The sequence below is a fragment of the Heterocephalus glaber genome, unplaced genomic scaffold (genome assembly GCF_053883595.1).
Source record: "Heterocephalus glaber isolate CG9 unplaced genomic scaffold, H.glaber_assembly_v1.0 deba00001733, whole genome shotgun sequence".
NCBI lineage: Eukaryota > Metazoa > Chordata > Mammalia > Rodentia > Bathyergidae > Heterocephalus > Heterocephalus glaber.
The window spans coordinates 1,938,475-1,963,687 of record NW_028258444.1 but is presented as its reverse complement, the minus strand read 5'-3'; the positions used below and the strand labels follow the sequence as shown (position 1 = coordinate 1,963,687).

Here is a 25,213-nt window from a genome sequence, read left to right as displayed (position 1 = left end):
ATATTGTATAGCTGAAATTAAATATACAATTTAGCTCTTCCTAATTCTCCCAATACAGACATTTTAAGACTCTGATATTTATTTCTTTTGAATTTTGTTTGCATAGCCTCACTATTCTAGTCTTCTAAAATACTCTTAAAAATGACTTCATGTCAATATACAAATGTAAAAATATTTTAAATCTTTTCATCCCAATAATTGGTAAAAATATTGAACAGCACAAGGATGTAGATAACATGCTGTCTTTCCTGTAACCACATATCAATACATATTTTTTCCCAAATGTACTAGTTCTTATACATGTCCAACTTGAATTCACAAGGATTTTGTGAGACACTTGATTTACGAAAGCTTAAATAATGTGTCCTTCCTAACTTATAAGCCTAACAAATCTGTCCCTCAAAAAAGTTGTTAGCCTGACATTTTCTTAACAAATCAATCTTGCTTACAGAGTTATCATTCTTTAATAATTCATTTTGCAGCTGTACTAGGAGTCATTAAATTCACTGTAAATGAGGAATAAAAAGTAAAATATGTAGTCAGAGAAAAATAATTTTATGGCTAGCTACAATTTGCTAACACATCACTATGAGACAATGATTAGCAGTTTTTCCTGCCAGATAAAGGATGTCAAGGAACAATTTATTTTGCCTGTTTTACAAGAATGACACTCAAATAATCCTGATTGAATACCATGAAATAAAATAACATTGTAACTCTTATAAAAGTAATACAATTAGTGGTGTTGTTACTGTTTTATAACCATTGTATATAAAATTGAGTAGAAAATTTATAAGGAGCTTACATCATTATTTCTTATAAAATTTAAATTTTGATAACTACTCTTTTACCCCATGTTACCTGTATAATATCACCATGAAAAGTAATTCCAAAAATTAGTACTGAATTAAACACTGATTACATGAATTCTGCTTGAATCTGTAAAAAAGCTACACTTAATAATTTGTTGTGATTATACTTTTGCAATACACAATAGAGATGACTGCCAGAATTCCTCAATGTTAATGTAAATGAATAACTCTAATGCTTTAGATCTAAAATGTCCCCAAAAAGTCTCAAGTGTTCAGAGGTGGAGCTTTGGAAGGTGACTGGATCTCGGGGGCTCTATCTTCATCAGTGGGTTAATCTACTGATGAGTTCAACTTGAGTGTGGTGTTAAGAAGTGGGGTCTAGTTGAAAAGGTGTTGTCATATAGGTAGGTTTTCAAGCTAGGAATATACTTTCCTTAATAGGTGCTATTCAAATTTTATATTTCCTCCAGAGTCAGTTTCATTAATTTGTCTTCCAAGGTACTTCTTAGAAGTTGTCAAATTTATTTCAAAAAAGATTTTTGTAATATGCTTTCTGTATCCTTTTAAATTCTGTAAAATCTGTGGTAATGTCTCCTAGATCTTGATATTGCAATTTCAAAAATGTATAATTGATATTGTATAATAGGAAGAAAAGATCTAAAGGAGTAGGGGAAGTGGGAGGGGTAGGGGAAAGGAAAGAAGGGAAAAGAAAAAATATGAGAAAAGGAAAAAAATGGAAACAATGTCTTTGCAAATAGGGAAGGGTGGAGGGGGTGAAGGGAGGGCAAGGGAAGGGGAAAAAATAAGAACCAAGATACATCATGTAAAAGTACAACATCCCAATGACAAATGTAACTGTATCTTATACCTAAAATGTACCAATAAACTTAATGGGGGAAAAAAAAAGAATTAGAAAACAAAAAACAGAAAGAAAAGAAAAGAAAAGGTGTGTCAATGGGGAGGTGCCGGTAGGGGTCCAGGCCTCTCCAAGGTGCCTCTCTCCTCTCGCTGCTTCCTACTGCCATGAAGTAAGGAGGTTTCCTCTGCCAGCCCTTTCCACCATGATGCATTTGCCTTGAAGCCAGTCAACCATGGACTCGATCCCCTGAGCTGTTCTCCAAATTAAGCAACTTCTCCACTAAACTGCAAGTGTTGGGTATTTTGTAATAGTAATAGTGAAGCTGAATGACACATAGATTATACAAACAACATTAAGTATGTGGCATATCTGAAAGGGTGCGTAAAAAGATGTAAATGCAGGTTATCACTACAACACAGACAGTAGATGATGTCTAAACAAAACTCCCATAAACAAGCAACATAGAAAATTTACAAACAAATTGGAAAAGCACTATAAGTGGTCAGCATCCTTTAAAAAGCCACATTAGGGGATTTAGCTCAGTGGTTTCGCTGCCTGCTGAGCAAGGCCAAAAGCCCGAGTTCGATCCCTGGTACCAAAAAAAATAAAAATAAAAAGCCACATCAACCTAAAAGATAAACAAACAGTATAAGAAACTTACAAACATCAAATTTTCTACATATTTTCTAGGTAACAGGCTGTATCAGAAAACACAAGGAATTTCAGGCAGATTTTAAAATATAACTGCTAATTTTATGAAGTAAATTAGTTTGATTATTTGAAATGAGTCAAATATTGATTGTTGTCACCTGCCAATTTACACTAGACATTTACATTTTCTCAAGAACTTAGTATATTTTATTGGATGAAAGAAGAAAACATCATAAAAATAATGTTGCAGAATTTAATATCATTTCTTAGTATACAATCTGAAAGACTTGTTTGGTAAAGATAATGAAATGTAATTAGAGGACTGACAGATGCCCAGAGTATTTGTTTCTGACATAAATAATATGATCCACTGAAGTTTCACAAGGTCTAACACTAACATAAGAATAAGACTGCCAGGACTTTACATAGCTGGAAACTAAATCTAAAGTTGAAGTGGAAATGCCACAAAGTATGATGAAAGCAGCAGCAAATTTTTGTTTTTGTTGTGTGTGTGTATGTGTGTTTTGTGTGTTAGTATCTGCAATGCAGGGAATATGACAACATGAATGTAACATCTGAAATCACAATGTGAATACTTCTATTTGCCAGCTGTGTGATTTAGGGCAAGACACATAATTCTCTCAGCTATACTTTTATCATCTATAGCTTAGCAGAGTATTGCAGGGATAAAGTGGCTGTACAGCATTAATACAGTATAGTCAGTAGTGGACTATAAACAATTGTAAGAGCTTTTAAGAAATTTGAAAGAGCAGAGCTTCATTCAATTTATAGCCTCTGTTTCTAATCTAAGACTATTAAGTTATGTCATTTAAATTTTATAAACTTTCTCCAGGCATTGGACAAAGATAAGCTTCATTATCATGTACTCTTTCTACTTGTAAATTATTATGTTGAAATACCTACATGTTAATTTCAGATTTTCAAAATTTATATTTAATGAAACTAGTATTCTGTTGATATACATACTGTTCTATAGGGAGAAAAATATATGAAGATTGCTGAGGAAATGATTAATTTATTTTGCAATAGGACTAGAGGTGTATACTATTTACATATGGCCACTTAATATTTTTTCTCCCTTTCTTTAGGACCCCAATTAATAGTAAATTAAAACTTATTTGTTTATCTAACAGATACAAGAGTACACATTGGTATGTTTAATTATCCCTAGCTGAGTTGTCATTAAATTTTCCTTGTATTTATATTAGCTTGCTTTAAATTTTCAAGTCAGATCTAGAACCAAATCTAAATTTTGTTACCCATTAGCTGTGTGATATTGCTCAAGTTATTAAATTACTGAGTAAACAATGCTGTTACAACACAGTGTTTCTGTACAGCAATTTTAAGCACAGCACATGGAAGGGGCTTCCTGTACTATGTGGCATGCAGAAGTGTTGAATTGATGTTACTAATTGTGATGCCTAAGTAAATGATTCTTGGTTGTTATCCTCCAATGATACTGACTGATCAATATTAAAAATAGGCTTATAAAATGGCTTTTACTCAATTCTGTCCAGTATTCTCATGAGATAAAAGTAGATACTTTGTTGATAGTGACTTCTATTTACTCTTTATTGGAATTAGATTGACAAAGCAGCCTTTGTTTAAACTTTTCTTGTGTCATTTTGTTTCATAAAAAATGACTGAATTTTGTTTGTAAAACCAATCTGATCTGAAACTAACACAGGATGAGGAAAATAAGACTAATAATTTTACTTGTTGGCCTGGCTATACCAATATAGTATGATAATGTGAGATTAAATAGTCCTGTCTTCACAACATTTTATGCTTACCCCATTTTAACAGTAACTGTTATTTCATTATAATTATCTGGTATTACTTTGGCTTTCCACATGGAGCAAACCAGAATTTTCAATGTAATATCATCAGGATTTACGTTCAGGATTTGGTATAAAAAAATGCAAAAATGTTTCTTATTCTTATAAAATATTTGAAAATGAAGAACGTATAAATGAATGGATAAAAAAGACAATGTACATCAATAATTTGATATTGATTAAATGGGAATCAAATGGGAAAGCTATTGATTAAATGGAGATCAAATGGGAAAAAAAGTCACATAGCAAACTTACATAGAATGAACAAGGAATTTCAGGAAAGGAAATGGGCTAAGGGGAGATTGATGTCTCTCAATATTACCTGGGTGACTGTACTTGTAATCTTATTTGTTGATTATGGTTTTGGCCCACCTCGTGCCCACCTTGTAAATTTCCACTGGATCTTATTAGTTGATAGTTGGTACTCTAGAAACTTCTCTCTCAAAGGATTATTTGTTTTGGAGTTTGACGGATTTTTTCCATTACAAATGGTTGTAATGGCAATGATTGCTGCTTTTACTTCATCTGTCTTTTTATTTCTATAAAAATGACCATTATTTATGTTAGAGCTCAATGATCAAGTTTATAAGCCTTTCAGATTTTCTCTCCTTTTTTAATCTCTTCATTAATTTTCTCTGTAATATAAACATGTTTCTCAAATTATTCTTCAATTAGTACTTTATTTTCTGTAATATCAAAAACACTGGTCACAAAATATATTTCATTTTAGCCACTGAGTATTTAATTATTCTTTTTTACCTGTATTCATGTCCACATTCAATTTTTGACATCACAGATAACAAGAAATAAGAGACTTCAAAACTATTACTTGTTTTTATAAGTTAAACCTATAGTACAAAGATGATGTGTTAAAAATCTTACAGATCTCTTATCTTCTTGTATTCTTCAATTTTTCATAATTTCTTAGGTTTTATACCTTTTCGTTTATATTCCTTAGGCCTTATTATTTTTGTCAACCCATTGCCAACTTAAAAGCCAACATCTACTTTTACTCGTGATCAAAACCATAAACAGAAATCAGATTTACCCTTCTCCTTAAATAACTTAAAAATTAAGAAAACAGAAAACATGAAACAATATTTGTCAGGCATTGAACAACAGACAGTCCAGAAAAGCTCTGTGAGAAGAGAATTGTGCAAGATGAGCTCTAGAAATCAATATTTAAGTACAAGATCTATAATCCCATTTAGCCAAAAACAGAAAAGAACCTTTCTCTGTTACATTATTATCAAAATTCTAAAAATTCAACAAAGGAAAGAATACTAAAAACTGTTAGAGGAAAAACAGAAAGTAACTTATAAAGACAAAGCTATCAGAATTATAGCAGATCTGTGTCTGTTTGTGTGTACTGGGGATTGAACTCAGGAGCTTGCGCTTGTGAGGCAGTGCAGTGCCACTGAGCTAAACCCCAGCCCTCTCAGTACAAATCTTAAAGGCTAGGAGAACTTACAGATAAGTTTTTCAAACCTCCCCTCAAAAAAGTCAACCCAGACTTTTATAACCTATAAAATTAGCCTCCAAAATTGATGGAGAAGCAAAGAGTTTCAATGACAACAAAATCCTAAAGGATACATGACTATTAAACCAGCACTGAAGAGCATACTTAAAAGAACAGTAAGTAGAGACAGGGAGGACAACAGCACGGAGAGCCCTAAGGAAAGTATACCTCTAACTGGGAGAACAGTTAAACAACAAGAACAACAACAACAACAACAACACAAACAAAGCAACAGAAAAGGGAAAAAACACTGGAAAAATAATGTAGTGACAGGATTCAATAAACACAGTACAATAATAACTCTCAATGTCAATGGTTTCAACTCACCAATCAAAAGAAAGACTGGCATACTGGATCAAAAAACAAAATCCAACAATGGTAACTTGCCTATAAGAGACACTTCATCCACGGAGAGGTACACAGATTGAAAATGAAAAAAATAGAAAACATATGCCATTCAACCAGTGCCTGAAAACAGGCAGGAATAGCTATATTATTTTCAGACACAGCAGCCTTCAAACCAAAACTAGCAGAAGAAAAAAAGATGGCCATTACATACTGTTAAAGTAAAAATTTATCAGGAAGAGGGCAATTATAAATATCTATGCATTTACGATTAGCACACCCAACTTCATAAAACAAAAACCACTGGCTGTAAAAGGACAAGACAATAATACAATTACAATGTGAGATTTCAATACTTCATTCTCGCAATTAAACAGGTAAACCAGACCAAAAACAAAAAATCAACAGAGACATATCAAGTTAAGTCATATCCTTGAACAAATGGACTTAACAGGATTTAACAGATATCCTCAGAGATATCATTCAACAACAAAATACACATCTTTCTCAGATGCATACAGATTTTGTTCCAAAACAAACCATATCTAAGACTTCAATACAACAAAGAAGTGACTTAATCCCCTGAATATCGTTGGACCATCATGGAATGAAGCTAGAAATCAATACAAAAGAAGCCACAGAAAGTATGTAAACACATAGAGATTAAATAATATATTACTGAACAATCAATGGATCACAGAAGAAATCAGAAAAGAGTTCGTAGAATCTAATGGAAATGGAAGGACAAAATGCCAAAACCTATGAGAGTGAAGGCACCTATAAGAGGCAAGTTTACAGCTGTGGATGCATACATATCAAGAGTAGAGCAACTCCAAACAAATAACCCAATGATACTTCAAGGTCCTAGGAAAAACAAGAAAGATCCAAATCTGAAACTAATAGAAGAAAAGAATTATAAAGCTCAAAGCAAGAATTAATAAAATTGAGACTAAAAAAGCAATACAAGGATCAATGAATCAAAGAAGTGGTTCTCTGAAAGGATGGGAAGGGGATCGGGGAAGAGTAGTGATAGGAGGGAAGGTGAAAAGGATCAGGAAGCAACATGTATATGTACCAATTCTCTTATGATGAATGTATTTTACTAATAAAAAATATAAAAACAAAACTGTCAAATGATAATAGTAATAGCAGCTAGATTTAATACATATACACATTTAAGAAATAAAACTTCAAAAAATCTGTAATAATATATTTGTGGATTATTCTTTAATTTCAGGAGAATAGATATTCTTCACATATATATAACAAAAAGAAAATAATTGAGACTTGCCCACATAACTAAAGCCATTAGTTATTAAGCATCACTACATTTTCCAAGGATTTTCATTTAATCTTCACATACATACCACAATTAACTCTATTAAATGATTTTTTAAAAGAGACATGAAGAAATTATATAGTTGCACAAATTCAATTACGGAATAAAAGATTATGCAGTTTCTTACCTCATAAAGATACAAAAAAAAATATCACATACATTTTCTTCTACCCTATCTCCTTAAGTTGGGGGAAACAAAGTGAGAAAAAAAATTCTTTTGAGTGTCTAAAATTTGAAGAGTAAAATACTACAAATAAGAGTTCCTGGATATGAGCAATATTAAAGCAGTGCTTCTCAAAATTCCCTGAGAAGGATCACCAAATGTACATATTAAAAATGTAGATACTGGGCCAGGGATTTAGCTCAGTGGTTTCACCACCTGCTGCTGCACAAGCGCAAGGACTCAAATTCAATCCCTGGTCCAAAAAAAAAAAAAAAAAAAAAAAAAATCTAGACACTTGGTCTCCAGGGAAATCATAAAGAATCAAAATGAAGAGAGAGGGAAAAAAAGCTGTTAATCTGGGTAATACTCCTACCAATCTCATTATAAAAAAACCTTAAAAATAATGATCAAAATGAAGTTTCTTACCTATGTAGAAACAATAATTTGATTTGTTAAAAATATAATAGATTAAAATAAAGCATACAAAAAAAGACTTACAGATTAAAAACAGCTAAACATTGCAATTTCACACTGTTTAAACTTGTCTATTTAGTCTATTAAACTACTACATATATCAGACTCTTCAGGTACAGGGTCATTAGAGTAGTTTACGGGACTTTTTTCATGCTAAAGAAAATAAAGGAAAAAAATATACCATAAAGAAGAAACTAAGAATTTAAGATCTCTATTCACCTCTTGTCCTTCTAGAGCAGATGTTGTCAGGCTTTGGCCTTCATTTAAAATCTAAATTATACCTTTTTTTTTTTTTTTGGTACTGGGGATCGAACTCAGTTCCTTGCGCTTGTGAGGCAGGCGGCAGAAGCACTGAGATAAATCCCCGGCCCTTAAAATCTAAACTATAGAATTATTTTGTGAGTGAATTTTTATTGAACATAACAATGTCTTTACACTTAATTATGGCTTATGACTGCATCCTCACTATATTGTACAGAGAGCCTAAAGTATTTACTCCTTAAGCATTTAAAAGAAATTTCCCAAGTTCCTTTAACAGCATATTAAAAAATAATGTAAATATATGTGTGCATAGGAAATATTATGGAAAACACACAAAGGTGTGTGTGTACCTGTGTGGGTGTGTGCCACACAAAAATTTGTTTGAAAATATATCCAACACCTATTCCTGGAACAAAAACCTACTAGTACACAGAAAACTTTCAACCTAATAAACAGCCTTGATAAGAATAGACAAGCCCACTCTGACAACAGCTGTGCAGGCAAGCAAGCCCCAGCCGGAAGCCTGCCCAGACACCAGGAGCTCAGGCATATAGGCTCTAGCCAGAGGACCCTGGAAACAGCAGCACAGAGCAGGGATCCAGAAGGCCATAATTTTGGGCCCAGGAATTGACACAGGGGTGAGCAGTAGACAGAAGGCCTTTCCAAGGCTTGTTGAGAATTGAAGCCAAAAGAAAGCAGAGTCACCTCAATAAAGGTACAACAGACTGCAGCAGTTGGTGACTTGTTGGAGTTAACACTTCCTACTGGAACCAGACTTGGTGCAGGGAAAGGATGACTCAAACCTGAAGTAGATCTATGCAGAATTCAAACCCAAAGGAGGTCAGAGAGCTCAATTACAGTCTTGCTGACAGAAATGTGCCTGAAGTTCAGCAGACTATGACTGACTCGCTGAGATCAGTTGACACAAATCTGTATGCTACCCACTTGTCCACAAGGAACAACAGAGGCATGACCTGAATGTGACATTGTTTGTCTTCTTTTCTCCTGCTTCATTCCTCACTTTTCCTGTTTCTGTTTTTGTCCTGCTTTTTCTCAGTTGTTCTTTTTTTTTTTTGGTACTGGGGACTGAACTCGGGTCCTTGCACTTACGAGGCAGGCAGTGGAACCACGGAGCTAAATCCTCGCCCCAGTTGTTCTAATTTTTATAAGAACAAGAATATAGTTTCTGGTTTTGCTATTGCTGTTAGTTTTGTGCTTCTTTTTGTTCCACCCTTCTCACTTTTCCTTCTGTCTTCACCACTTTCCCAAAGTTTGCATGATCTTCCTGTATCCTCTAACCTTACTTCTAACTTTTCCCTCTCCTTCTATTTCCCTAACCCCTCCCAACTCCTTCTACATCACTCCAGAGGGAAAAACCACAGGATCATCTCAACAGATGCAGACAAAGTGTTCTACAAAATCCAATAACCATTCAAGATAAAAACTCTATAGAAAATTGGAATAGATGGTCATTATTGCAATCTGATAAAAGCCATCTATGAAAAACACCAGCCAACATCATACTAAATGGTCAAAAACTGAAAACCTTCATGCTAAAATCAGGAACAGGGCAAGGATGTCCACTATCACCACTCCTGTTCAATATAGTTCTGGATACATCAGCCACAGCAATTAGACAAGAGAAAGAAATAAAAATAGGAAATGAAGAAGTCAAATTGTCATTATTTGCAGATGACATGATACTCTCTAAAGAAGACCCCATAAACTCCACCAAAAATCTTCTAGACTTAATATCCAAATTGAGTAGAGCAGCTGGATACAAGGTCAACACACACAAAAAATCAATAGCCTTCCTGCATACGAACAACAGACTCACTGAGAGAGGAAATGGAGAAACAACTCCTTTCACAGTTTTATCCCAAAAAATGAAATATCGGGGAATCAATCTAAGGAAAGAAATCAAAGACTTCGATACTGAAAACTACACCACAAGATTAAAGAGGATATCAGAAAATGGAAAGACATCCCTTGCTCCTGGATAGAAGAAGCAATATAGTGAAAATGACCATACTTCCAAAACTGCTATATAGATTCAATGCAATCCCAATTGGAATTCCAAAAGCATATTCCACAGAATTTGAGAAAACAATCCAAAAATTTATTTGGAACAAGAAAAGACCTAGAATAGCAAAACCAATTCTAGGCAATAAAAACAAGGTAGGCGGTATCACAATCCCCAACTTGAAACTAACTACAAAGCCACTGTGATAAAAGCAGCATGATACTGTCAAAGAACAGACCCAAGCATCAGTGGAACAGAATAGAAGATGCGGAAACAACTCCAGACACACTCAGCCATCTCATCTTGGACAAAGGAGCCAAACACCCTTACTGGAGGAAAGATAGCCTCTTTAATAAATGGTGCTGCAAAAGTTGGGTATAAACTTGCCCAAAATTAAAACTAGACCTATATTGCTCACTATATACTAAACTAAAATTGAAATGGAACAATGATCTAACACTAAAACAGAAACACTAAACCGGATGGAATCATAGTTAGGTAGAACTCTTGAAGGCATTGGCATAGGAAAAGAGTTCATGAACAAAACCTCAGTTGCATGGAAACTAGCACACTGAATCAACAACTGGGATTTCATCTTATTAAAAACGTTTGACACAACAAGAGAAACCACCAATAGTGTGAAGAAACAACATACAATGTATGGAAAAATTTTTACCAGCTGTTCCTCACACAAAGGTCTACTATCTAGAATATATAAAGAACTTTAAAAAAGACCTCCCAAGTTTAAAGATCCAATCCAAAAATGGGCATCCTAAATGAATAGACATTTCTCAGACAAAGAAGTAGAAATAGCAAATAAACACATGAAAAAATGTTCAACATCACTGGTCATTCGAGAGATGCAATGAAAACAATGCTGAGATTCCACCTCACTTCAGAAAGAATGGCTGCTATCAAGAAATCAACCAATAATAAATGCTGGTGGGATTGTGGGAAAAAAGGAACCCTTTTTCCCCTTCACACTGCTGGTGGGAGTGTAGACTGGTGCAAGCACTGTGGAAATTGGTATGGAGATACCTCAGAAAAACTAGGATTTGAGGTCCCATTTGATCCAGCTATTCCCCTGCTGGGTATCTTCTCAAAAGAATTAAAAGAATCATACCACAGTGATATATGCACACTCATATTTATAGTGGCACAGTTTATAATAGCTAAAACTTGGAAACACTCAATTGTCCATCATCAACTGGAGACTAGAAAAAAATATGGGTTTTTTTAATAAAATGGAGTACTACTCAGCCATAAAGAATGAGAAACTACAGATATTTATAGCTAAATGGATGCACATTGAGGCCATACTCTTAAGTGAAATAAATAGTACACACATGTGTAAGTACCAAATAGTTTCTCTGGTGTGAGAAACTAAAAGTATAAATGAGGATCAAAATGTATAATAATGTGAAATAGGAAGAAAGTGTCCAAAGGGGAAGGAATTGGAAGGGGAAATGGGAGAAATAGAGGAATGGAAAGAAGGGAAACAAATAAATATGATAAAAAGAAAAAACAGAAACAAAGTCTTTGTAAATGGGAGGGGTTCAAGGATTAATGAGAGGTCAGGGGAATGGGGACAAAAATGAGAACCAAGGGCCGGGGATTTAGCTCAGTGGTTCAGGTGCCTGCCTCACAAGCACAAGGTTCTGAATTCAATCCCCCATAACAACAACAAAAAAAAAGCTAACTAAGATATATCATGTAAAGGTAAAATTCCCAATGATGAATGTCATCATACTATATACATAAAATGTACCAATAAACTTAATGAATTTTTTAAAAAGAGAGGTCAGAGATTTAGCTCAATGGTCCAGCCACTCACCTTACAAGTGCAAGGTCCTGAGTTAGATCCTTGGTACCCAAAAAAAAAATTAAAGAGAAGATGCAACGTGTTTATGCTTAGAAAACATGCCAACATAGAAAATCCTACAAATATAAGTTTAAAGTATTTCATCGTAGCACCCTAACAGAGTGAGGCAATGCTCCAGACTAGAAAGCAACGGCACCAGATGGTTTCACTGGAAAGTCTAACATTTAATGAAATAATCATACCAATTCTCCACAAAGTCTTGCAGAAAACAGAAGCAGAAGAAATACTTAACTCATTTTATGAAGCCATCATTATCTTGGTATCACACTAGACAAAAACATTAATGGGAAAAGAAAGTATAAATCAATTCTATCATGAACATGTATAAGTCCTTGATCAAATTTTATGAAACTGAATCCAGAAATGCAGAACAAGAATTTTACTCCATGACAATGTGGCATCTATTGCACATATGCAAGTGCAGTTAGGTATTTGAAAATCAACTGGTAAAACCCATCACATTAATAAACTAAAAAAGAAAAAAAAATCACATAATCATATCAATAGACACAAAACATTTGACAAAATGGAAAACTCATTTGTGACAAAAAAAATAGCTCAGTAAACTAATAATGGAGCAGTCCTCTAACTTGATTAAAAAAACTAATAAAATTCTACAGGTAACATTATATTTGGTAAGAAACTACACCTTTTCACTAAGATCAGGATAAGGCAAGTAATCTCTTTCTTATTACTGCCTGACACTGTACCAGAAGTCCTGGCTAATGCTCAACACAAGAAAAGGAAATAAAAGGCATATGGGTTGGGAAATAAAAGGGTCTTTTTCTTTCCACAGGTGACAGGATGGTCTATGTATAAAACTCTAAAAGACTGACAAATCTGTGGAACTAATAAGTGATTATGGAAAAGGTTAGATGATACAAACTCAATACACAAGTCAATCACTTTTCTAAATATTAACAATAAACAATCAGAATTTGACATTAAAAACATATTAACATTTGCATCAGTATCCACTTCTTTTGCATGTGTAGTGGTAGAACTAGGGATTGAACCGAGAGCTTTTGTACTGAGCTACATCTCATTTTCCCTGCCTGGGCTCAAACTTGTGATCTTCTTACTTCAGCCTCACAAAATGTTGGGATTACAGGCAAACACCACCTAAAATGAAACATTTAGCTATAAATCTAACAAAATATATGAAGACCAATATGAAGAAAACTACAAAAATATGATGAGTAAAATCAAAGAATAACTATAAAAGGAGAGATAGTCCAGGTTTATGGATAGGAAGACTAAATATTGTCAAGGTGTTAGTAATATCTGCAAACATTCCTGGCTATCCTGACTGAGGAGGAACCTATGGCATCTAGTGGGCAGATATGAGGGGATGCTGCTCTGTATCATACAATTCATAGGATACTTACAACGAAGAGGAATTCATCACCAACAGCAATATGCAGTGGCAAAGCTGACAAATATCAGATTAGAGTTAAGAAATCTGTGCTCATCTGAATTTCTCCAAAGGCATTAGGGTCACAGAGTGAAGAAAAGGCTACTCTTTCTTGCGAGCAGTATTGGGATAAATGGATATTCACACATGGTGAGACAAGAACTTTCACTACATCATCACATACTTAACCTAAGAAAATGCATAAAAGCCCTTGAATTCAAGAAAACAACCTTTGAGAGCTATAATTAAGCAAAGATTTATTAAATACAGCGTTAAAAGCATGATATATAAAAAATCACAAATTTGAACTTATCAAAATTAAAAGATTTAGGACAGGGATTTAGCTCAGTGGTTCCCTCGCCTGCCTCACAAGCGCAAGGACCCAAGTTTGATCTCTGGTACAAAAAAAAAAAAAATTAAAAGATTTTATTTGAAGATACCATTAAGAAAGTGAAAAAGAGGCTAGGAACTATAATAAAATACTCATAATATATACATTAAAATAAAGATGGACTAAACAATAAAATAAGCAAAATATGTCCATATGTATTTCATAAAAGAAAACTATATAAATGGCAAGTAAGCATGTGAAAGGATGCTAATCATCAAAACACACAGACACACAGACACACACACACACACACACACACACACACACACACACACACCAAAAATGGCTAAAATAAAAAAGACTGACAATACCAATACCAAGTACTGGGAGAACAAATCAAAGGCAATATTCATATATTGGCAATAAGAATGTAAACTGGAATAACAATTCATAGCAGTTTTGAAAAACAATTTATAAGATGGTTATAAACTTAAACAAACATTTACTCTATGATCTAGCAATTCCATACATATTGATACATAAAAACATGTTGCCATATATTTTTATATAAATATTCATAGAAGCCCCAAATTTTAAGCAGTCTATGTATTTCACAGTAAGTGAAGAGATAAACTAAATGCTATATAGCCATACAACAGAAAACTATTCAACAACTGAAAGGTATAAATTAATAATACATACAACCACATGGATGAATCTCAAAAAAACATTATGCTGAACCAAAGCAGGCGGACACAAAAGGATATAAAGTATAAAATTTATTTTATATAAAATTATAATACAGATGAAACAGAGCTAGAGATGTAGCTCAGTAGTAGAGTGTTTGTCTACCATGTACAAGGCCCCGAGTTCAATCCCCAGTACTGCCAAAAAAGAAAAAAGATGACTGGTAACTATGGGATCCTGGGAGCTTCCTGATGAGAATGGAGAGTCTTCCTCAGAAAGACTGATACATGGATAGAGGACTGACCTTTCAGCTTTCCCATCTACACCAACAAAGGCAGAGGGCTAGGGATTGAGCTAACCACCCATCTCCAATCATTTTATCAATCATGCATATGTGATGAAGCCTCTATGAAATCCCTACATGAAGGGATTCTGAAAGTTTCCCTTTCTTACCATAATGTGTCCTATATATTTATTTTCTAAGGCTGTTTCTGAGTTTTATCCTAAAAAATAAGGCAGTAAATTTATTTCCCTGAGTTCTATAAGCCATTCTTGAAATTCATAAAACCTAAAGGGGGGGCAATTATAGGAACCCCTAACTTTGTAGCTAGGTCAAACAAAAGTGTGGGTACGCTACGGGCAATCTTCTAGGATTTGAAGCTTAAACTTGTGGAGTTATACTAACTATAGTGTGAAAAGTCAGTGTGAAAAGCAAAATAAATTATAGGACACCAGGTTAGCATACAAAGAGTTGGAGAAGTGACCATTGGTGGGGAAAATCCCCACCTACTTTGGTGTTAAAAGTGTTTCAAGTTAAAACAGTACGGAGAGATAAAATGTTGGTCTAGTGTTCAAACAGTAGTGATCTCTCAATAAATGTTTGAAAATGTGAAAGTTCACTGAAATCAGTCACAAGGCAAAATATGAACTATCAGAAAAATAGCCTTTCTTCAGTAGATAACGAACTAGAAAACCTTAGTTTCTCTGATACCAGTTACACCAAGAGCTTGATCAAGAGATAATAATGCACCGAATATAAACTGAGCAGCTAGTTCTTTATAAGTGCCAAGTTCTTTATAAACACTGTGCAAAGCTGATGTCATATAATACACATAACAATCTTTTGAGAGAGGAATTATACTTATATCCATTCTACAGATGAGAAAAATTAGGTACAGGTAAGTTGAAGGACATGCTCCCATTAACATAGTTAAGTAACAAAGGAAGGACTACAGTGGACCCTCGAGTTACAACCAGCCTCACATACAAACAACTTGGGTTATGACCAGAATTTTAGTTTTAACTTATGTCCAAAGTCTTGAGTTACGATCCGAATGCCAGTCTTTCCTGTGTGAGGTTAATTGAGAAATCCTGGGCCAATGTCTAAGGACAGTACAATCTGCCTGGAAGAAAGTGTGGCCTAAAATTATACAGGAGAGAGACTTTGAAGGCTGTGTAGAGGAGCCTGAGCCTTAAACTGACCCTGTGGTTGATGACACTGTCACTACAGCACAGTCCATAGGCTTGTAGGCAGATAGAGGTGAGGAACTGTCCACAAAGGTACTTTAGCAACTCTGGCTCAGCAACAGAGAATGGCAGCTGAGGAGCTTTCTGAAGAGGAGGAGGAGTATCAACAATCAGTACAGCAAAGTTCTTCTTCTGAAATAAAGGAAATCCTGAGAAAATGGACAGAGCTACAAACATTTGTAGAGAAGGCCCACCCAGATAGAGAAAAAGCCAATTGTTACATTCACTTGCTTAATGACAATGTCATGTCATACTACAGAACAGTGTTAAAGACAAGACAGAAACTGACAAACTTAGACCAGTTTTTGGTTCTGAAAAGGTTGAGACTCGTGAGCCAGAAGCAGGTCTTGGTGGGCTACAGACTCTCCCAAGGAAAGAAAGACAGTAGAGAGCCAGATTCCTGATGTTCTTATGAAGGGGGACTTTCCTTCCAAACAATAACCACCTTCCATTTCATTCTCCCTTCCTGAAAGCCAAAGGTCAACTTGAATGGTGAGTAGAGTATGAAATCATTGTTTCTGGTAAACTAGGCACATTTTATAACTTTTTGATGAATACACTAGGAAAATTATTGGTGTTTCTGGTAAATTACACATATTATACAACCCTTTTTTATTATGAAAAGGTTAGATGAGGGGTGCTTTCGGAGAGGTTCAGAATGCATTATGGGTATTTCTGTTATTCCTTATAGGAAAAATAGTCCTTACAACCAACTTGAATTACAACCAGCCCTCATGAACAAATTGAGTTCGTAAATCAAGGATCTACTGTAGTTCACCGACTCCAAAGCACATGTTTCTCCATTAAATTCTTAATTTAGAGAGACAGACAAAACAAAAGGCTGAACCAAACGATTCCTAAGACATCATGCTGCTGTTACATTTGTACTCTTCTCAAAAACATTTCTTTTTGTTGCTGGTATTAAATAATATTGACTTACTTCAAGATTCAACTGATATCTCAAGAACTATGACTGGAAAAGTGAATGTGGATCCCTATTTCTAGCATTTACATTAAGACACTCATGGTAATTCTCACTCATGTGAGAAGCTCACATCTCATAATGCTGCAAGTGTCCTAAGATAATCTTGAGTGCTCTTCAAATATTTCCAATTAATGAAAAGGGGATATCTTTCTATTTATGTAGGTAATTTTAATTTCTTTCAACAATGCTTTCTAGTTCTCAGTATACAATTTTTTCACTTCTTAGGTTAAATTTATTTCTATGTATTTTATTCTTTGATAAGATTGCAAATGAAATTACTTTTTAACTTCCTTTCACATGTGTAGCAACATAATTTGCTTTTCAATTGATTTTAACCTGCAACTTCTCTGAATCCATGTAATAAGTCTGCTTTTGGTAATTATGAGAAGACATTATAAGAAAACGATCAATTCCCAGGAAAAACATAGTTCACAAGCATCAAACCACAGGAAGTAGAAAAGTTTAAAAATTGGGGACTGGCAGAGACAATCACTTCCCACCGTTAATTTATGAAGGAAACACTGAGGAGGCTTTTTAGCAACAAAGACCAACTGCCTTCAGCTTTGCAGCCAGTACTGAATCAAGTGTGTGCTAATCACAATACTCTTAGAAACTGAAAAGAACAAAGTTTCTCCAAGCAAAATCTCAATAAAGCTACAACTACCTGACACACACTTGCACTTACATGAGATACTTTAGGGAAAAGAGACCATAGGGATTTCTTCCATCCAAGCTTAATAAAATGAAGTTATCATCAATCAAATGAGCAGAGAGGTACAGACAGGCATATAAGCATGAAGTAGAAAGCACAAAACTATATTAAATTTAGGAAGCAGTTCTCTAAAGTGTGGGTATGCCTTAAATAAACAGAGCTGACTATAATAAAATAGATAAAAAGCCACAAGAACCATTTTCCTTAACTGCTACCAAAAATAGCCCTTGGACCTTTAATTGTCTGTAGTAGAAAAGAAGCTGAAAAACTGATTGTCAATATCCACACTAAATGTAGCAAATGAAACAACTGAAAAATGAAAAACCTACAAAACTAAAAGGAACAATGTAATAGGGACTTTGTCCCAAAACTCTGAAAAGGGAATCATGCTGAATCATGAAACATTCTTTGCCTCCAGGGCAAACACTTCTTTTACAATTGTTACATACTAAGGGTGCCTATGAGTTTTCAATTCCTTACCTTTCCTATTGGGAGTGTTTACATTAAGTACTCAACCTTTTTTTTCACCACTGTACATTAGATACATTGGATGTAAAAATACATTTTTGGTTTCCAGTTCTTCAGGTCAAAAGGATCCATATATCTGGACCTGATAATGTAGAAACTATAAAAGACAGCCCTCTCCTATCAAACAGAGGTCCTGGGCTTTTGAGTTTGAAGTCATGCCAAAAAAGAAGTTTCAGATTTTATCCTATAATGGCAAGATATATAAATCTGCCTGTTAAGTAGAGACTGAATATGTGGTGACCCAAATATCAGAACATGGTACATTAGTGCTGTTCAACAAACACATCCTGCTCTCTTCCTTCAGGTCCCAGAGGTTCTCACTACCTGATTGATTATGATTAGGTGAGACTGGAGATGTCAATTCCCACCCAGAATATTTTGTTGCTGATGTGAAATGCAGCAGGACTTACTTTCACTTTGTAATGACAGCAGGTATCCACATAGAAAATACACTCTCGGGATAATTTCCAGGGTAAGAGTGTGAAAAAGAACCCCAGGACAACCTTTCATGTCTACGCAGCAGGAGTAAAATATAAACTGATGTCTGAAACCAGGTGGCATCCCCCATCCTGCTTTGGTACATGTGTCCTATGCTGTTTCAAAGTTCTAAAATCTTAATTCTGTGATTTATGTTATTTATTTATAAAGTCATATACTTCACACATTTACAGCCTGGTATTATATCAAATTTATAAAAATTCCTTCTCCCAAGCAATTTAGTAAAAGAGGATTGAAAAATATTTACTAGCACAGATGATCTTGAGGATGAGGTAGCATATTTATAAATCTCTATTTAAATTCTATACTTGATTTTGTTTACTAAATTATAGTTAATTTTTTCAGCATTCTTATAACACACCATTTAAATAAAGTTGATTGTATTTTCATCATCCAAGTTTATCACTGAAAAGTGTTACAAGGAACTTCTTACATTACATAATTTATACTACGACACATCCATAACTCCTTTTCAAGTAAAGTAGTTAATCATTTAAGCCATTTAAGACACTATACTAAAAAAGAAAAAAATGGAAAAATTCAAACAGTGGCTAATGTCTATGTGAAACAAAAGGTAACTCAAACATATATGCTGTTACCTCATTAATATGTATCATTTAAAATTTTGATATATCATTTAAAGATGAATTTAATAAAAATGTTATCAGAACTTATTTCATTAACCTTAGATCACTGAAAGGTGAATATTATTAGAATTCAGAAATTAACAAGAATAATCATTAATCTGAAAAAAACCCTGCTTATTTTAGGACTTTACTACTATTTTGGGTCTATCATTAAATTCTGAAACCTTGAGTTTAAATAAGCATAACTTTTTCTCCAAAGTACACAAAGAGAAAGTAAATGGCAACGAAATAAACAGTTATATGGCTCTCAGGGGAGGAAAGTTAGAAGAAAAGTATAAACACACAAAGGATGTGCACTTTTATTACCTGAGCATTGAGCAGCTCCTCACACTTGTGTGCTTGTTTCTCAATTGCAGAGATGTACTGTTTTTCAATAGCTTCTACTTGTTGCTTCAATGAAGACTGTAGTAGTGCCTAAAAACAAGTAAGGAAATCATTTGGATCACAGACAAAACTTGTAGTCCAGAGTCAGCATTAGCCTGTTTGTCTGTTTGTGATAGTTGTACATGTCTGAAATATGATGCCTTCTGTAGTACAGGATATACATTTGTAAAGAGTGAAGCATTTTACATACACACACACACACACACACACATAGATCTCACTACTTTAAGCTTTTGGTTTTACCCTTCCCAATTGCCAAATAATCCAAATATTTTGGCTTAGATATTCCTTTCACTCACCTTCTCCTTTAAAAAGGCCAAATCATAGAAAATGATAAAGAGGGTAGTTCTGTTAAATATAAATTCAGTTCAGTGAAGACCACACAGGACGAGAAGCAAATGAAAGCTGCTGCGAAAAAAAAAAAAAAAAAAAAAAAAAACCAAGAAAAAGAAAGAAAGAAATGGAAGGAAGGATGGATGGAGAAAAGAAAAAAGAAAAGAAAAGAAAAGAAAAAGAAAAAGCCAAGCCCAGCCAGACATATTTCACTGGCTGATAAAACTCCATATCCTCTCAGCACATTATCACATCCTATGGGACAAGCATTATCTTCAAGACCACAAGTCAAGCAAAAGCAGATGGAAACTCTGAGCAACTTCAAACATAAAATAACTGTCCCCAACCAGGAAGTTCACGCCTTAAGGTGAAAAGGTATAAGTCAGACTCTTGAGAATGAAGAGACTTAACTGGGCAATGTAAATGCTGGTAAAAATAAAAAAGGTATTTCTGTTCTAAAACTTAGAATTTGAAAACGTTCCACAAACTCATTTCCTCACTGAAGATCTTTAGACTACTATAATCATCTTTCTTTTCCTCTTTTTTGGGGGATACTGGGGATCGAACTCAAGACCTCGCGCTTGCAAGGCAGCCGGCGGAACCACTGAGCTAAATCCCCGGCCCCTCTTTTCCTCTTTTAAGCTTTATTTATGTCATACTAACATGGTCTTACATGGTATTTATGAATCCTAAATCATCCTAAAATATGCATTCCACTATATACATATATATGAACTCTTTAGCAAATATTCTATTTTTAAATGTCTATGTGGATAATAAACTACTCATAATCAGAACAGTAAGTTGAAACACACATATCTTATGGAAAAGACCATCTGCACATTCACGAAGAAAAATAAGCCAAATCTGTCAATTTCTGTTTTGAAAATAAGACTTATTCAGTTGGAAACAACATGCATCAGGATGCTAAATAAATAGACACACAGTTTTTTAAAAAAGACAAATATTTTTAACCCAGCAGATAAGTCTCAGACTTTTAGAGAATCAACTCTCTTTTGTTTTGCAATGGAAGACTGATAATGGTATAGTCATCACTAAGAAGCTGCAGAGTTACTGGTAAATAAGTAAAGGAAAATAAAGCTTTGTCCAACATTTAATCAAGATATAAAGGGCTGCCTTAGCCCTCTATTTATAAAATAGGTTATCTTCTAAAGATTTCATAATGATTACTTTACATAAGACACCAAGAGCTAATCCTTCTAAACTATAACACGATACTGTAACTCTCTAATTTAATTTTGGTAAAGTATAATATTTGATGGATTTATAAAATTAAAGAATGATAAAGACACTTCTATTAGAATAATCATAGCATTTTGTGAAGAGAAAACTACTATTCTTATTTCAAAATCTGGGTATGAAAGGACTGTTTGCCACACTTCCAAATAATCCCAAATTTAAATAGCAAATTTTAATTTTCGGTCCATTATATCATTTAAAGGACAGGTAAATTAATAAAATACCTCATTTCCATTATTAAGAAACTATTTAAATCATATTTTTCCTTTAGGGATATACTCATTTTCTTCTTGTCATCAAGAAGGATAATAATGTGTTAAGAACAAAAGCCAAGATACGGTGCACAAAGGAAAACTATGCAAAAGTAATTGGCTTTATATGATTCAAACATTCCATTTTAGCCTCATATCCACAAATGGGACAGAAGGTAAGTACAGACAGATTTTTAAAAAATCTATTCACTGAGTTCATTCTAATGTTGAAGAAAAACATTATCTTGATAATCACACACCAGAGGTATATGCAATTGCCTGTCAGAGCTGTCGCAGGCCTTCCTTTAAGGCTCAATACTGTACTAAGAGAATATTAAATAGATAAGAACAACTACAGCACAGAGGCTGCAGTTACAAATAGAGTAAGGCAGAAAGCCAGAAACTAGCTAGATGTTAGATACTAAAAGATTTTGTATCTTCTAACAAAGTGTTGAAAATTTCAACTCATATTACTCAACAATGGATTAATCAGTGCCACAGTATAACCAAAAGAGGTAATTTCCAAAAACTATCCTTATTTGTAGAATGCTACCAATATGGATATATGTACAAATACAAATTGGAACTACTGATCTGCTTGTATACCTTGCTTTATTATTTTATAGCTAAGTATCTTCCAATGGACTATATCACAATTAATGCTTGTTCATAAATTTTAAAAAATATTACAGTAAAAGACACTGCAATTCATCCCCTTCAAAATACACATTTATCCTATTGTTCTTGATACTTTCTGAAGCAGTTCTGGAAGTTCTCTTCATAAGTGTCTTTATGAGGCATGATCAAAAATAAGAGAAAAGCAGATTCTAAATGCTACCCTGGCTTTGTAAAGTCATTATGATGTGTCCCTATTCATCTTATTCACTGGATCTGACACTACAGTACATCTGAGTCATCCCCAGAGTCAAAATGCCCATGAGAGGTATGTTTTGAATCAATTCACAATATCAAGGCAACCATGACAGCATAACAAAATACACTCAAAGAAGCAGAGCCAAAAGGACTAATGCCACCTAGATTCAACAAACCCATTCATTTTTATTCTCCCTTGAAACAGCCCAAGTGTACAGAACTGACTTCAGCCTCATAAAATTAAACCACTTGTCCAGATTTGCAAGGCCCATGTGTACTTCAGAACCAGATGGTCTGAAAAACATTGGCATTGCCAGGTGTGGTGTTGCATGTCTATAATCACAGTACTCGGGAGGCTGAGGGAAGAAGATTGCCCCAAATTTGAAGCCAGCCTGGGCTATACAGTGAGTTCATGGCCAGCCAGAAATGTATAGCAAGACATTGCCTCATAAAAAAAAAAAAAAATTGCTTTCATAGCAGCACAAGGAGTTACTATAGAATCCTAAAAGAACACTATATAGATAACTGTAAGAAGAGTAATTCGATTATTTTGAAATTAACAAAAATTTTATCTAACAATCCATTAAGTTATACTTTACCAACGGAGAATTTTAATGCTACAGAGCAAGATAGAAGCAAAAGATAAACACAATACTCCAGCTAGAATGTAAGACAAGAATTTTTATGTAAGTCATTGATACTGCATGTGATGTTTATACCAGCACCTTATACATAAAAAATTCAACAAAATTATAAATTCAATAAATCACTTGATGTTGGCATGTCTAACCCTAACTATAAGCCTACTCATAAAGAAATTATTAAAACTTTTATATCTATAATTATACTGTTTTTCTTATCTATAATATAGGTAAAATAATTGTTACAAAGCATTGAAATCAAGTACAATTTTAAATTTCTTAGAAAAATATAATTTGCTTTTCAAACATCAATTTTTTTCAATCTTTTTTCCTTATTTTTCTATCTTTTTCCATTTGAACTAAAATTAAAATGAGCAAAATTGAAAGGCATCTGCAAAATGGATAAGTTAAGACTATGAAGAGAAATTTTTACATTTTCTTCTGGTGTTTGCCTTCTTTTTCAGCGAATACTACTTTGAATTTTGCAATGCTATCAAAATGTTAACATGTTCCATAATATTCCCCCAAACTTACACACATAAAAAACTGTATTATTCAAAGGAAGACCTTACTTGTGTGAAACACATTTGTAAAACTGATCTCACACATTTTACTGAATTGTTCATCTGTTCATCTATCTTTCTCCATGAAATTTGCATACCTGCTTACCGATTAAGAATCTTTTTTTTTCTTAGCTATTCTAAGGCAGTAAAGCAAATTGTTTTCTTCATGAATAGGCACTTCTCATTTTTATCAATCAATGAATTATCCATCAACTGCAAATCTAATGAACATTTACAGAGTGTATACTTCTTACCAGACTCTTGTTAGTACTGAAGATACAGTGAACAAAACAGACAATGGCCTTACTCTCCTGTGCTTACATTGCTAGCAATGGTGTGAGTCAGGCAAGGAAGACAAGAATAGAAAGGTAGGTCAAGGAAAACCATTATTTTTTTTCATTTTAATATATATATTTATTGGTACACTTTAGGTATAAAATCCATTTACATTTATCATTGGGTGTTTGTACCAGAACATGATGCATCTTAGTTTTTTTCTTCTCCCATTACCTGTACACTCTTCACCCCCTCCACCCTTCCCTATTTACACAGAGTTTGATTCCATTTTTTTTCTCATAATTTTTTTCTTTCCCTTCTTCCCTTTCCCTTTTCCCTTCCACCTTGCCCAAACCCTTGGATCTTTTATTTCAAATTATCAATTATTCATTGTAATCATTTTCATCCTTATTTATACTTTCAATTTCTCACACTAGAGAAACTATTCGGTATTTACACACGTGTGTCCTATTTATTTCACTTAAGAATATGGCCTCAATATGCATTCATTTAGCTATAAATGTCTCTAGTTTCTCATTCTTTATGGCTGAGTAGAACTCCATTTTATAAAAAAACCACATCTTCTTTATCCAGTTTCCAGTTAATGGGCGCTCGGGCTGTTTCCAAGCTTTAGCTATGACAAACTGTGCCACTATAAACATAGGTGCACATATATCGCTGTGGCATGATTTTTTTACTTCTTTTGGGAAGATACACAGCAGGGGAATAGCTGGGTCAAATGAGACCTCTAGTCCTAGTTCTTTGAGGTATCTCCATATTGATTTCCACAGTGGTTGAACCAATCTACATTCCCACCAACAATGGAGAAGGGTTCCTTTCTCTCCACACCCCCGCCAGCATTTGTTATTGGTTGATTTCGTGATAGCAGCCATTCTTTAAGGGGTGAGGTGGAATCTCAGTCTTGTTCTCATCTGCATCTCTCGAATGCCCAGTGATGTTGAACATTTTTTCATATATTTACTTGCTGTTTTTACTTCTTTGTCTGAGAAATGTCTGTTCATTTCAGATGCCCATTTTTGAAGTGGGTCTTTGGATTTGGGAAGTCTGATTTTTTTCAGTTCTTTATATATTCTTGATAGTAGACCTTTGTCTGAG

The 25,213-nt window shown here is 34.1% G+C and overlaps 1 protein-coding gene across 19 annotated transcripts in view; it reads right to left on the bottom strand.

Moving 5' to 3' along the window:
• The window catches only part of Ccdc91 (coiled-coil domain containing 91), a 401,979-nt gene that overhangs the window by 161,720 nt on the left and 215,046 nt on the right, over positions 1 to 25,213 (bottom strand). For all 19 annotated transcript variants that reach the window (XR_015446979.1, XR_015446977.1, XR_015446978.1 and 16 more), the window contains one exon: positions 19,823 to 19,930. Coding sequence is in view for 16 of the 19 variants with exons in the window: in XM_087200271.1 (XP_087056397.1) it covers positions 19,823 to 19,930 (108 nt within the window). In the remaining 3 variants the exon portion in view is untranslated. The remainder of the gene's footprint in view (positions 1 to 19,822; positions 19,931 to 25,213) is intronic.